Source organism: Orycteropus afer, unplaced genomic scaffold, assembly GCF_000298275.1.
Source record: "Orycteropus afer afer isolate SDZICR_OR568_19922 unplaced genomic scaffold, OryAfe1.0 scaffold00084, whole genome shotgun sequence".
Classification (NCBI taxonomy): domain Eukaryota; kingdom Metazoa; phylum Chordata; class Mammalia; order Tubulidentata; family Orycteropodidae; genus Orycteropus; species Orycteropus afer.
Genome location: NW_006921671.1, coordinates 10,744,172 through 10,758,713, shown reverse-complemented (window position 1 = coordinate 10,758,713; position 14,542 = coordinate 10,744,172). Strand labels below are relative to the sequence as shown.

Sequence of the window (14,542 nt, the reverse complement as noted above, 5' to 3'; positions counted from 1 at the left end):
GCATAGTGCCTAAGGCACTTGACTGCTAACCAGAAGGCTGGCAGTTCAAACCCACCAGCCACTCCTTGGAAGGAAAGTTGGGCAATCTACTTCCACAGTGATACTGTCTCGGAAACCCAAGGTGGGGTCACTGTAAGTAGGGCCCAACTCAATGGTACCTAACAACAACAACAGAAGGACAGGAGAATGGGGAGTGTCCCTGTGTGGAGTACAGGAATAAGAGTGAGATTAGGGTTGAGAGAGAGTTAAATCTTCATTTTCTATAGGAGCACACCAATTGATAACCATTAAATCTGAAAATCAATACCAACACAAGCATCCAATTTAGAGATCTCAATGAAAATTTCAAAAGAATCAGTTGAAAAGTCAAAGGTTGCCTTTGAGTAGCTGATGTTGGGTAGATGGGAAGGCAAAATAAACAGTTATTTTCACAACAAGCTTTGCAGAATCCTATCATTCTTTAAACTATAAACATGTATAACTGTGATAAAAATTTAAAGTATGGGGACAAAAAGGTAGAAAATGAATTTACTACTTCAATATTAACAGGGGGAGGGGGCAGGGAAATGATCTCACGAGAGTAAGTTCCACTAATTCCAGATTGTGTCAAACATCTCTGTAGCTCTTCAGCATCCACTTCCCCATCCTGTCAAACACAAAACAAACAAAACAGAGTGAGTGACATAAATATATTAATATATGTAGTTATATATATATAAATATATATAGTTATATATATGTAACTCCTTTCATGTGCCTTTGTATAAAAGTATATTAGATGTCAATTAGTTGTTCTAAGCCAATAAATAAACATGCATTTTTCAAAACATTATTATCAAGTACTAAATTCTAGGGTTAATTATTGGCAACAATGGCATATTACAGAATGTCTTAATATATGAAAAATTTCTTTTCACAATCACATTATATTCTTTTGATTTTTCAAGCATTTAAAATATATGTCTCAACTTCTAAGAAATAGTATAAGCATCCTTTCTAACAATAGCTGAATGTAATATCTTATGAAAGCCATTGTATCTGCTTAAAACAATTAGAAATATGCCTAAATATTATTCAGAAGTATCTCAATAACCTTCCCATTCATGCCCATTCAAAGGGAGATTATTTCTAAACGGTATTGATGCACTAACTAGAAGGGAAGTTTTCTTTTTCCCCTACCATTACCCCTACCAAAACTTCAGAGTTCTCCTGAATTTTGCTGATCTTCTTCTGATTAACACCCAATCTTGTTTAAACTTTTTCAGAAAATAAAATGTTTCATGCAAACAAGAAATGAAATAAATAGAACACTCTCATTATGTTGCAGTACCTCAACCAATTTCCTACAAAAATACAGAGCAAGGTGATTCACTTGACAACGTTACATATATTGGCATAAATGTGAAATAACAGCTATGAGAAAGAATCAAGGAGGCAAATTTAAAACATTTACTTCCTTAACAACTGAAGAAACAAGAAAACTCTTTACAAACTAGTTCTACTAAGTATTATAAGCACTCTTTGTATTTTAACTGATCTTTGGCAAGGAACATCTTATAATAAAAAAATTCCACAGGTTCTAAAAGGAATTCCAAAAAATACCAAGAAGTATTCTTCTCAATGGTGTATTCCCTTGGAGAGTGTCCAAGTGTTTATTTCTCTATCATGAATGTTTCAGGGATTCTGCATGACACCAAATTTTTTAATCCAGTGTTAGAAAATAGTAACTTTTTAAAAAGTTAGCTACATTTTTAGATCTGAAGTTAGAAAGTTCATCCTCAAATGATAAGGACTTTAGAAAGAATTTCTCTCATATTTTATTTTAAGTAACAGTTGTAAGTCCTGTGGCAACAGTTTCAAACCATTATTTTATTTCAAGACTCTTGTGATAACTATGAACATACTTCTAATATGACTCAAGCAGGAATCAACATAAAAAACATATTAATTAAGTCTGACAGATGCCATTGTCAATACTATCTCAGTGAAGACAAATATAAACATCAAGTTGTGTTTAATCACTGCACAGTATGTTTTAAAAGACAATCTTGTACAAATTATTAAAACAAGAAAAGGCAAGAAACTTTTTTTTAAATTTAAAAACTGTCTTCTTGTACACTGAAGATAACATGGTTATAATTACTTTATTCTTTAACTCTTCTTATGTGGAAAAATGGTATTCTATCTGAGGATAAAATTAGTAAGAATTAGTTAAGCTTCATAAATTTTCTCTCATTTATTTATAAAAATAATGCATTATGCAGGCAATAGGCTCAGTCTTAAAACTTTCTGGGAAGGAGAAATTTGAATTTACTAAAAATTTAGACCAATGCAATTAAAATGAAAGTAAATCAATCCAGAATGATCTGGGGATATTTCTTTTCGAGCATGAGCTGGTTCTATACCATTTCATATGAAAGGTCAACTTAGCTCACAGAAGAAACTCCTCTATGTTCTGCACTTCAGAGATAGACAAAAAGGAACCTTGAAAGGTATGAAGGTTCTTTCGGAGGAAAAAGAACAAAGTTTATAGGGAAAGCACAGTTAAAAGGACTGTAGGTTCCAAAGATACAGAGAAAAAGTCACTGTAAATTTAAGTTAAAGAATATAAAAATAATTTTAGTCTTTGTTAATCCTTTATAAATTAAATGAAAACTAAGAAAAATGTCTTAATTATTTCCTCACCCACAAAATAAAAATGAGCTTCAAACTCCATGTGTCAAATTTCTACTTGTTCCATTATCTTAAGTCAAGGCCCAGGCTTCCCTCCCCAGTGCTTTGTTTGCTACAAGGTAGATGACAGCCTGTTTATATGACTCAAGCTTCAGCGTGTATGTGCATTTGTCCTACCAAAAACAAGTTTATTATTTAACAGAAGTGAGAACTAAATGCTATAAAATTCAGAAAATCCTCCATTAAATTCCTCAATAGGTCCCAGAACAGTTTTTCTTTTGTAAACTCTTCATCTCAAAAAAAGTTTTATAACAGACATCAGTAAAGTCACTGAAATATAAAATGTTTTGCCTTACATTAAGTTGCTCGACTAAATACTTGGAGACGTTGGTGGTTCGGTGATAGGATTCTCTTAAAATGTGAGAGACCCAGGTTTTATTATGAGCCAATGTATCTCAAGAACCACCACCACCTGTCAGTGGAGGCTTGAATGTTGCTAGGATACAGAACAGATTTCAGCACAGCTTCCAGACTAAGATGGACTTGGAAGAAAGAAAACCTTATGCATCACATTTATAGGGATGGTGCAGGACCAGCCAGTGTTTCTTTGCATTGATCATGGGGTTATCATGAGTTGGGGGCCAACTCAATGGAAACTAATGTTGTTGTTGTTGTTATGTGCCATCGAGTCAGACCTGACTCATAGCGACCCCTCCTTGCGTTTCTGAGGCAGTATCACTATGAAAGTAGATTGCCCCATCTTCCTACGAGGAGTGGCTGGTGGGTTTGAACTGGTTGGTTAGCAGTCAAGTGCCTTAGGCACTATGCTACCAGAGTTCCTATGGAAGCTAATAACAACACTAAATACTTGGATCTGTCTAGTGCTAATTTAATAATCCAGTCTTTCCCCCATTGATAGGAAATGGTACCTTCATCATATACTGAATTCAGGGGTAAGTTTCTGGGTGTCCTACTCCTCTGTCTTATATGTTTACTTTTACCTTAGCATGACACTATCACAATTATTCTAATTTTATTATGGCTTATTATTTATTTTCAAATGATACAATCTACCAGATGAACTTTAAAATAATTTTTCAAAGTGCCAAAATGGGGGAAAAAAAAAAACTTTAGGAATTTGATTCAAATAATATTAAATTTATTAACTAGTTTGGAAGGAATTGATATTATATTCTTTAAAATTTACTCAAGATTTTATTAATGTCAAATGCAATTAATAATGAATATAAATGAGTATAATACATAGATTACTTACTTAATTTCACTTGAAATTTCAATGAAATAACGCATATAAAATTACTTTAAAAAGAATAAATTATTGTATAGCACATATACATATATATGTGGAAGTAAAAGAAAAAATTTGTCCTTTTATCACAATATTATCTCTAAATATTCACCTACAGAATTCAGGTACCTGAACTGACAGTCTTATATTTCCCAAACGGGCATAATAAAATCAGCTTTTTAAATATTTGTTCAAATTTATTAAGGACTGCAAAAACAGCAAGAAGGCCACATGTTCTGACCTCCTCTAATCCCACAAGAGGAAGACAGATTACCAGCAGTAACCCAAGGCCTATTCCTACAAGGCCAGACATGCTGCCTCCCTCCAGCCCTTTCACCAACCGTTCCTCCCAAAGCACCCACCACTTCTCCTCTGGGTTCGATAATTCACTGCAGTGGCCACACAGAACTCACAGATTATGAGGTTTATTAGGGAAGCACCAGGCTACAACTCAAATTCAGGAAGAATGCTCAGTCTCTCTCCCAGCCCACTGTGCCTCAGCCAACAGTCTCTTTCCCAGCAGTGCTGGTCCCTCAGTGTCTCACTCAACGATGTGTGTCTTTTGTGCCTCTTTCCCAGCAGCACATGTCTCTTTCCGGGGTGCGTGTCTCTTTCAGCAGCATGTCTTCCTCAACCAGCAGTCAGAGAGAGTTCTGCCTCTAGGAGGCCTCCTTTTGATCCTGGTAGGGTGGTCAAACTAGCCAATCATAGCATCAGAGAGAGAGTGGGCACCTCCCAGAACATTGTTTTGTGCCACGCCCAACACAAATACTCCAGGTGGACAACTTCAGCAATCAGGAACTCCTCAGTTGCTCACAGAAAATCCCACGTTGGAGTTTACAAAGACTTATCGACGGCACATAACAACAACAACAACAACATGGGTAGAAAAGCCACACTAAGTAATTTACTACACCACAAGGACATGCTGATGTCAGGACCAATGATTAATATATGATCTTTCTTTGCTTGTAATCTTAAAGAGAATTAAATTAAAACAGAAAATTCCAACATGATTACTTTGATAATTAGTTTGGGAAATTTTCCGGCCATGAAAAGTCAAAATTACTATCAATGATATAAATTCATCCTGTAGAAAAACTGTAATTTTGCAACCTGAATAAATTTATGAATTTTGAAGTGTTCTCCAATTATACTTTTTAACAAATTTAGGTTTGAACTGAGTTTTTTTCTTTTTTCTTTTTTTCCTAATGGAATTAATGCTCAAGGTTAAAGTCTTGTTCCTTAGAATACTAACTTCTAAAAACTCTTATCTTCCTTCAAATTCCCCCTACCCTCTTCACCTTCTATACAAGGATGTTCAGGCTAAATATATTTATCTTTATACTGTCAATCATCCTCTGAGAGTAAGATGTGTCTAAATGTCAAACACAGTGAAGGAAATAAAAAAGATGTGAGTGATAGGGGAAAAAAAAAAGATAATTCAAAGGAAGATAACAACACAGTTTTATAATTCATAGGTTTTGGTGGAGGACCTTCCCACAGACGAATTTCAGGAAAGGAAGCATATTAAGTAAAGAAGCCAATTTCCACACTATGAAAATATTGCTTCCTCTTTTAGTCAAGTGAACAGTGCACTCATATTTCACACCAATAGACTATTTTAAATGAAATAATTATGACTGCCCTCCTCTCTGATCACAAAAAATTAGTCTAGTTAAATTTCAGATTTAAACTGATACACTAAATTAGCATTTATTTTAAACAGCAGTCATTTCTTAAAACTGTATTTCTACAATGAATTTAATATCTCACCTGCCCAGCAACAGCAGTGAAGTAAGTCCACATGGGGTCGCTAGCTGAGGAATAACTGTCTGAATAGGCCTGGTATCCAGGGTATGCACCAGGGAGCACGTGCGGACCTGCTCCTGGCACAGGCTGTCCCATTTGCATCTGCATTCCTGGCATCTGACCAACAAAATTTCCAAACTATGAGAGTCAAAAAGGAGATCATGAATACTAATATTTACTAAATTTGGTTTAAAAGGCAAAATATTTATGAGAAATCCACTGAAAAGTAAGAATTTAAAGAGTTATCAGAAGCTTCCAAATTTATCTTTCACAAAAGCTTTTTCAGCCACAAAGTGCTAGATACCCTACATTAAGACATGACTCAATTAATACACATATTTTATCTAGCAGTCAATTTTAATTTTTAAAGAAGTACAAAGGAAAAAACAAAAGTTTTACCCTCAAAAAAACTTAGCAAAACAAAAACCATAATTTTAAAAGTATTTTTTCATAATCATCAAAATAAACGAAAAAAAATTTTTTTTAATAGAAGAAAATTCCATCTGTAGTGAAACTAAGAAATACACCTCAAGCACATACTTAGAAGAACGTCTGATAAACACAATGCAACTACACGTAGTCATGGGAAACTGCATAAAGCTGACATGTCCTCTCTCCAAGAAAAGATTTTTAAAAAAGCAAGAGGGCAATGAAACAATCAATTAAGTGATGATTTCAGCAATAGTCCTCTTCCAAACTAATAATAAGAATAGCAACAACAAAAACAAGTAGCTAATATTTATTGAAAGTTTTTTATATCCTAGTATTCTTCTAAGCACTTTCCGGCTATTATGTTATTTGATTTCTTAAACAATTCTGTGGATAGAAAAGTATTTTGCCCTTTTTCACAGTTGAGGGCCTGAAATTTCAAAAGTTTTCATTAATAGATCAAAGTCAAATAGCTAGTAAAGAGGGAACCATGTATTCATATGTAGATAGTCTGACCTCAGAGGCTACACACTATTCATTTCCTGCTGTAACTATAGTTTCTCTCTTTTTTCCCAGCATGAAAATATTCCCCTTATTCACTTTGGAACTTGCTATCCATTTTAATACCTTAGAAAGGCATTTTACTCAGCATTTCATAAAGGTGGAGTGGGAAGAAGATCCAGCCTGTTGATTATACCATTTTGAACAAAAATCTTCCCGAAGGTTTTTCATCCTTAAAGGATGATCAGAAATTGTCGGGAAACAAAAAGAAAAAAGAATTTCAAGGATGGGGGAAAAGACCTAAGGTAGGAACCTACATGTAGTCTGGGAGTCCTTGGTTGGTGAAATGGCAAAAGGTTGGAAGCTCCAGTCCACCCAGAGGCACCTCCACAGACAGGCCCAGCCATCTACTTCTGAAAATCAGCCAGCAAAACCCCTGGAGTACAGTCCCAGCCTGACAAACACGAGGTGGCCATGATGCGGACTCCACTGTTAATTATCCACCCAAGCAAAACGATCTAATAGCTAATATAATATATTTTTAAATAATTCTTAAAACATAAATAAGACGTGAATTGACTATGTTGTTGTTGTTATGTGCCGTCGAGTCAGCCCCGACTCATAGCGACCCCTCCTTGGGTTTCCGAGGCAGTATCACTACGGAAGTAGAATTGCCCAACCTTCCTTCCGAGGAGTGGCTGGTGAGTTTGAACCGCCAGCCTTCTGGTTAGCAGTCAAGTGCGTTTAGCCACTATGCTACCAGAGCTCCTGAATTGACTATAATTGATATAATTTATAATCCAGCCTTAACAATCTAATTGAATATGCTCTAAGTAAAGAAGTTATGGGAGCTCTGGTAGCACAGTGGCTAAGGCACTTGACTGCTAACCATAAGGCTGGCAGTTCAAACCCACTTCGGAAGACAGATGGGGCAATCTACTTCCGTAGTGATACTGTCTCAGAAACCCAAGGAGGGGTCGCTATGAGTCGGGTCCGACTCCACGACACACAATAACAACAAAGAAGTTATATAAATTTCATCCAATATATCTTACAATAGTCCCATTACATTTAAAAGAATCAGTGCCGCTAGGTGTTTGAGAGTACAGGCAGTCTCTGGGTTAGCAACATCAGACTTATATACAACCCACAGCTCTGAACCAACCCTATAAAACCTATTACACTAGAATTTCAAGGTACATACAATGTGCATACAGAGACATACAGTGGTTTATAATAACAAACGGGTGCTACTTTGGGACATGCATCACAACATTATTGTTGTTATGTGCAATTATAGGAATGAGTATATTAAACTAATGTACTGAAAATTCATTCCCTTAAAAAAAAAAAAAATCTCACAGACATATATTTCTAGGGGTAGAAGTAATCTGGTGTGAAGACCACTGTCTTATGCCAGTATCAAATCTGTATTAAACATCGGTGAAGCTCGGTATCTTTTATTAGGTAAAAATAGAAAATAGATTATTTTCTACCCCTACTGCAATGGATCCGCACTCCACTTTGTTGTTGTTGTTATGTGCCGTGGTGGAGTCCGACTGACTCAGTGACCTCTCCTTGGGTTTCCGAGGCAGTATCACTACGGAAGTAGATTGCCCAACCTTCCTTCCGAGGAGTGGCTGCTGGGTTTGAACCGCCAGCCTTCTGGTTAGCAGTCAGATGCCTTAGGCACTACACTACCAGCACTCCACTTTATAAACACAAAATATGCTCACTGCACTTCGGAGATTCATGCAAAACCTGAAAGTTTGGTTTCCTTCTTTTAAAAGGAGGAGCTAGCCACCAGGATTCAACAATTACGACACCTCACAACTCTCAAAAGGTGATACAAAATAATCAGTTATGTAAGTAACTGTAACAGCAACAACAACAACAACAACAAAAAAGTCCAGAAAAACAAATTGGTCTTGGTGTAATAGGAAAAACATTACGAAATATTTTGAGCATACTCATAAGCAACTTAAAGAACAGAAAAACAAGAAGTGGTCAAAAATGCAGAAAGAGAACAGACATCCAGCAAAAACAGTAAGGTGTGGATGGGCTACAAAAGATTAATGGAGAAAAAAAAAGGGGGGGGGTGCATTATTCCTTCAGTCCAGAAATTTCCAAGAAAGATCACACCCTCAGCTCCACAAGGATGTTACTAAGAGGTTGTCAGAACCTGAACACCTTCAGATTCGATTCACCCCTACCGGACCTAGCCCAAACGCTGTCCCGGAACAGCCGGGAGTCCCCGGTCCGCCGGGTGCCAGAGGCGGACCAAGAAAGCAGCGACAGAGGGCGGGCTCCGCACGTTGGCACCGCCTGCAGGGGCGTTACACTCCGCTGGGGCGGAGGCCGCGGCGAGGCGCCCAGGACTCACCCCTCCTCCGTATCCCGGGTAGGCCATGACTAGCGGAGCGAGCGGTACCCTCCAAGACAACTTTCACCCTGCTGGGAGAAAGGCGCAGTTGCAGGTGAAGCGAAGAAGCACGCCCGCAGCACTCTCCACTCCCCAGACCGCCCCTTCTAGGAGCTCAGCCACGCCCTGCTCGGCTTATATGGACTGCGTCCCGCCCCCTTCCCGGAGGCCAGCTCCTCCCTCCTCGACTCGGATTGGCTGCGACCCGCCCCACTCTGAGCACCCCCACCTCCTCACTCGTGTTTAGCCTCCTCCTTCTAGGTTCTGATTGGCTTCATCATTTCCTGGAGCCCAGCCGTGTGCGTTTGTCTCTTATTGGCTTGCTCAGATCTCGTGGCTTTCCTCATTAAAACGCGATGAAATCGTTGCGCCATAAGTTCCCATGTTTTTTGGCAAGACCTTTCCGCTCTTTTCTATGGAACCGTGTTTTTCCCTTCTTGTGTGCCATCCAGTAGATTCAGACTTATAGCGACCCCATGTGACAGAATACAAGTGCCCATAAGGTTTTTTAGGCTATAATCTTTACCGTAGCAAGGAGTCGCTTTGTAGGTTTGAAACGCCAGCCTTTTGGCTAGCAGCGGAGCGCTTAACCATGGCGTCAACAGGGCTCCTTTTCTTCTAGGAAATCCAGAATCTGACAGACTATGGCTTATATTAACTTCATACAGGTCTATGAATTTAAAATTCTGCAGAGTCACTATTTTTGTGTAGAGAGCTCTAGTGGTGCACTGGTTAAAGCATTTGGTTGCTAATCAGAAAGTGGTAGTTTCAGACCTACCAGAAGCTCCCAGGAGAAAGATGTTGGCTACCTTAAAGGCACACATCCTTGGAAACCCTATGGGGTAATATACAACGTCCTATAGGGTCGCTATGAATTGCAATCTAGAACATGGCAGTTGGTTTATTTTTGGGGGTTACTGTTGATGTTACCTTATCAAAACCTTGAAACCAGAACCACACCTCCACCCCTAAGTGGAGTGATCATGTGATTAAAATCTTCCTAGATGCTAAATTTTACAGGCAGATTATTAGTAGTTTCTTAAGTAGATAAAGTGTTGACTAGGGTTGCCAGATTTAGCAGGTAAAAACACAGGATGCCCAATTAAATTTGAATTTCAGCTGAATAATAAATAATTTTATACCATAACAGCATTAGAAGCTCTGGTGGTATTGCCTAAGGTATTTGGCAGCTAACTGGTTCAAACCCACCAGCCACTCCTGGGAAGGAAGACTGGGCAATCTAGTTCCATAGTGATACCACCTCGGAAACCGAGGAGCGGTCGCTATGAGTTGGATGCCACTCACAGTAGTGAGTTTGGTTTTTTGTTTTCGTTTATAAAGGAATTATTATCTGTGCAACATTTGGGACGTGTTTATATTACAAAGGTTTATCTGAAAATCCTATTTAATTGGATATCCTGACAACCCTACCAGTTGTCAGGTGTGCATCATAATTATAATCCACAGAAAGAAACAGCTGTTTCTTATTACTCAATGAAAGGTTAAAGGTTCAATTATTTTGGTAGTAGATGTGTATAGACAGTTCTGCTTTTCTCTGGAATGGGAATGAATTATGTAACCCTGCCAAAAAAAAAAAAAAAAAAAAAGTAAGGACAGCAGTTTAAAAAAATCAGAACAATATGAATTTAATTGTTTTTTGCTGAATAAGCCAAGGATTAAAATGTTTAGTAAAAATTAAGTTGTCTTGAAATATTAGATATATATATGAAGTGAAGAGTGCACCCAAGAACATGCATAGGGTTGGCAGACAGAGCCCCATAACCTTATGTGTATGATCTGAATTCCAAGGTGTATAATGGGGCTGACAAGGGGCAAGGTTGTAGTCACTGCTTGGCCACAGCCAGCTATCCAGAGGGACCGAGTAGTTGAACCTGTGGGCTCAGGACCATAGTCACAGAGGACATCAAGCTAAGTTGGCATAACATACTACACAAAGCATTGTTCCATCTTCTACTGTGGCGAGTAGCGACTGACATCTTAAAAGCTTGCAAGCTGCCATCTAGATGCAACGATGGGTCTCTCCTCGTCCAGAGCCAGGAAGAATGAAGAAAACAAAAATTCATGGAAACAATTAGTCCTAGCGACTGGTACACCATCCGATCTGCAGCCTATATGACTATGAGACCAGAAGAAATAGGTGGTGATCAGCTACTACAGTCAACCGCTTGGAAAAGGATCTTTGTAGGAGATCCTGGATAGACAGGGGGAACAATGTGGAACAAAACTCAAAATAATTTGGGAAAAAAAAAAAAAAGCGGGGAACAGGTTTTCTGGCCCAATCAAGCCTGGTGGAACCACTGAGACTATGGCCCCTAGCTGCCTAGCTGCCCTTCAGGTCTGGAATAGAACGCACACCTGTGGCTTCCAGCCAAACAATAGACAAGCATTCTATTTGAGCATTTACCTGAGGTAGATACACTCCTTGGAGAGAACAAGCAAGAGAGAAAGAAGGGCTACTCAGGCACAGGGAGACAGCTCAGGGGGTAGGAGTGCATGGAGGGATGGACACAGAAAGAGGTAACTATTGGAAGGAAATGGGAGGGGAGCTATTGCATTGTGCTAAATTATGGTCAATGTCATGAGACAAAGTGTATGTGATCTGCTGTATGGAAAGTGTATTTACTCTGTAAATTTTCACCCAAATCACAATTTAAAAAAAAATTAAGGTGTCAAAAAGATGGAAGAAAACTAGGTGCCCATCAGTGAAAGAATGGATAACCAAACTATGGTACATACACCCAACGGAGTACTATGCAGCCCTAAGGAATAATATAGAATATTATAGAATAACATAGAATCAGCAAAACATTGCATAACATGGATGAACTTGGAGGACATTATGCTGAGTGAAATAAGTCAATCACAGAAGGACAAATATTGTATTAGTCTGTTATTGTAAAAAGTCAAGGAAAGGTTTATATATGGAAGGAAATTTTCTTTGTTGCTTCCCAGGGGTGGGAGGAGAAGGGAGGGAATGCTGTTAGATAGCTAGAGACAAGTATTGATTTGGGTGAAGAGAAGGGCAATGTACCAAATGTGAGTGGTCAACACGGTGGCACTGAGGAAGAAGAAGTCATAGAGAGGTGCATGGAAGGTACATACAATAAAGATGAACCCTTTTGCACATACAGTACTGCATTGTCAGTGAAGGCAAACATTGGTATATGGGTAGATAGATAGGTGGACAGGCTGAACTATTAGGTATGTCTATGCAGGGGAGAGTGTGCCTTTGGACCATATATAAGGTTGGCAGATAGTGCTTCTACAAGTGTATTGGTATGTTACAGTAGAGCTGACAAGGGACAAGGTTGTAGTCACTTCTTAGCCACAGCCAGCTACCCAGAGGAGGTGAGTAGTTGGACCTGTGGGCCCGGGACCATAGTCTCAGGGGATCTCAAACTCAATTGGCATAATATACTACACAAAAACATTGTTCCAGATCCTGCCTTGGTGAGTAGCGACTGGGATCTTAAAAGCTTGCAAGCAGCCATCTAGATGCAATGATGGATCACTCCTCGTCCAGAGTGAAGAATGAAGAAAACCAAAGATTCATGGAAACAATTATTCCAAGGGTCTTGTACACCATGCGATCCTCAGCCTATATGACTATGAGACCAGAAGAAATAGATGGTGCCAGGCTACCCATCAACCACTTGGAGGGGGATCTATGTAGGAGATCCTGGACAGACTGGGAAAATAATGTGAAACAAAACTCAAAATAAAAAAAATAAAAATTTAAAAAAAGGGACCAGGTTTGCTGGTCTGATAGAGCCTGATGGAACCCACTAAGACTATGGCCCCTAGGTGCCCTTCAAGTCCTGTGGCTTCCAGCCAAACAAAAAAGACAGGCATATGAGCTGAACATTTACATTAGGTAGATACACTCCTTGAAGAGATCAATCATAGGAGAATAGAAGGGATGTGTATGCACAGGGAGACAGCTCGGGGTGGGGGGGCAGGAGTACATGGGTTGGAAAGACACAGGGAAGAGGTAACTATGAGGAGGAAGTGGGAGGGGAGCTGTTGCATTGTGGGAAATTTCAGTCAATGTCATAAGACAAAGCATATGTGAGCTGCTGTATGGAAAGTGAATTAGGTCTATAAACATTCACCCAAATCACAATAAAATTTTTTTTTTTTTTTAAATTAAGCCATCTAAAACAGTGTTAAATATTTATTAGTGAAGGAAATCAACCTTGCAGAGCTAAATAACTTACACACTACAAGAATCTTGTGAAACCTAATTTTATCAAGAAGAGGGAGAGAAAAAGGAAGACTTGCTAATGAACAAGCCACTCTTGAGAAATTGTTAGTTCCTCTGACACAACAAGAAATACTGTAGCCAGTAAAGTTAGTACTGGCATAAATAAATATATAGAGAGCAACAAAATTTACCTGATGAAAGAATGTGACTCATTTATTAACTCATCAAATAATAAAAGTATGCCAAAACAGAACAGATATAAACTGCAAAGGTTTATTTCTATTGGATAACTACATATCCAAAGAAATGTTACCGAAAGGATTAAACACACTGTGTTTATAATGTTAGTGTGATTCTTTGGGCATAATTGTTGTGTATGTTCTTTTCACCATAATAATTTAACATAAAAATATTACATTTGGATAGGTTGAGATTCAGTTTCCACTAAAAAAGAAAAAACAACAACAACCAAACTCACTGCCATCGAGTCAGATCCAACTCATAGCAACCTTTCCTTTGGTTTCTAAGGCACTATCACTACAGAAGTAGATTGTCCAATCTTCTTTCCAAGGAGTGGCTGGTGGGTTTGAACCACCAGCCTTCTGGTTAGCAGTCAGATGCCTTAGGCACTATGCCACTAGAGCTCCCTTGTAGTGATACCTGCTCCGAAACCCAAGGAGGGGTGGCTATGATTTAGAGCTGACTGGATGGCAGTGTGTTTGGTTTGGGTTTGAATTTTAAAGATATGAATAGAATGTCCCTTGGGAGCTGAGAAATTTATTTACTGTCCAGGATAAAAAAGATAATGTCTCCCTCTAGGGCAAAGTCTGAGTAGGTTTGGTAGTAGCCTGTTCAAAAGATTACACTTTCCTGCTCTCAGCCTTCCTCCTTTCTGATGCAAACCCACTGCCTACTCAGCATCCACTTGACTGCTCCACATCATCCTATGGGACTTGAGGAAAATAGGATTTCATGGGAATATGAAGCTCATGCTACCTGTTATCCTGTGAGTAATAAAGTCCTTTGCCTCTGACCCAGGACTCTCACATCGTCTGTAAAAAAAAAAAAAAGTCTATGAAACTGTGGCAGGGTAACTTGTTAACCTGCAATAAAGTAAAATCCCAGACCTTTCATAATTCTTCACAATGCACCTCTTTCTTAGAGAAAGAGC

The 14,542-nt window shown here is 38.6% G+C and overlaps 1 protein-coding gene across 1 annotated transcript in view; it reads right to left on the bottom strand.

Annotated features, from left to right (window-relative positions):
* Nucleotides 1–9,134, bottom strand: part of GCA (grancalcin) — a 30,440-nt gene extending 21,306 nt beyond the window's left edge. Inside the window, exons 1-3 of the mRNA XM_007941857.2 lie at nt 9,108–9,134; nt 5,759–5,932; nt 577–646 (exon numbers count right to left, since the gene is read on the bottom strand). Coding sequence (XP_007940048.1) covers nt 577–646; nt 5,759–5,932; nt 9,108–9,134 — 271 coding nt within the window. The remainder of the gene's footprint in view (nt 1–576; nt 647–5,758; nt 5,933–9,107) is intronic.
* Between the last annotated feature and the right edge of the window lie 5,408 nt (nt 9,135–14,542).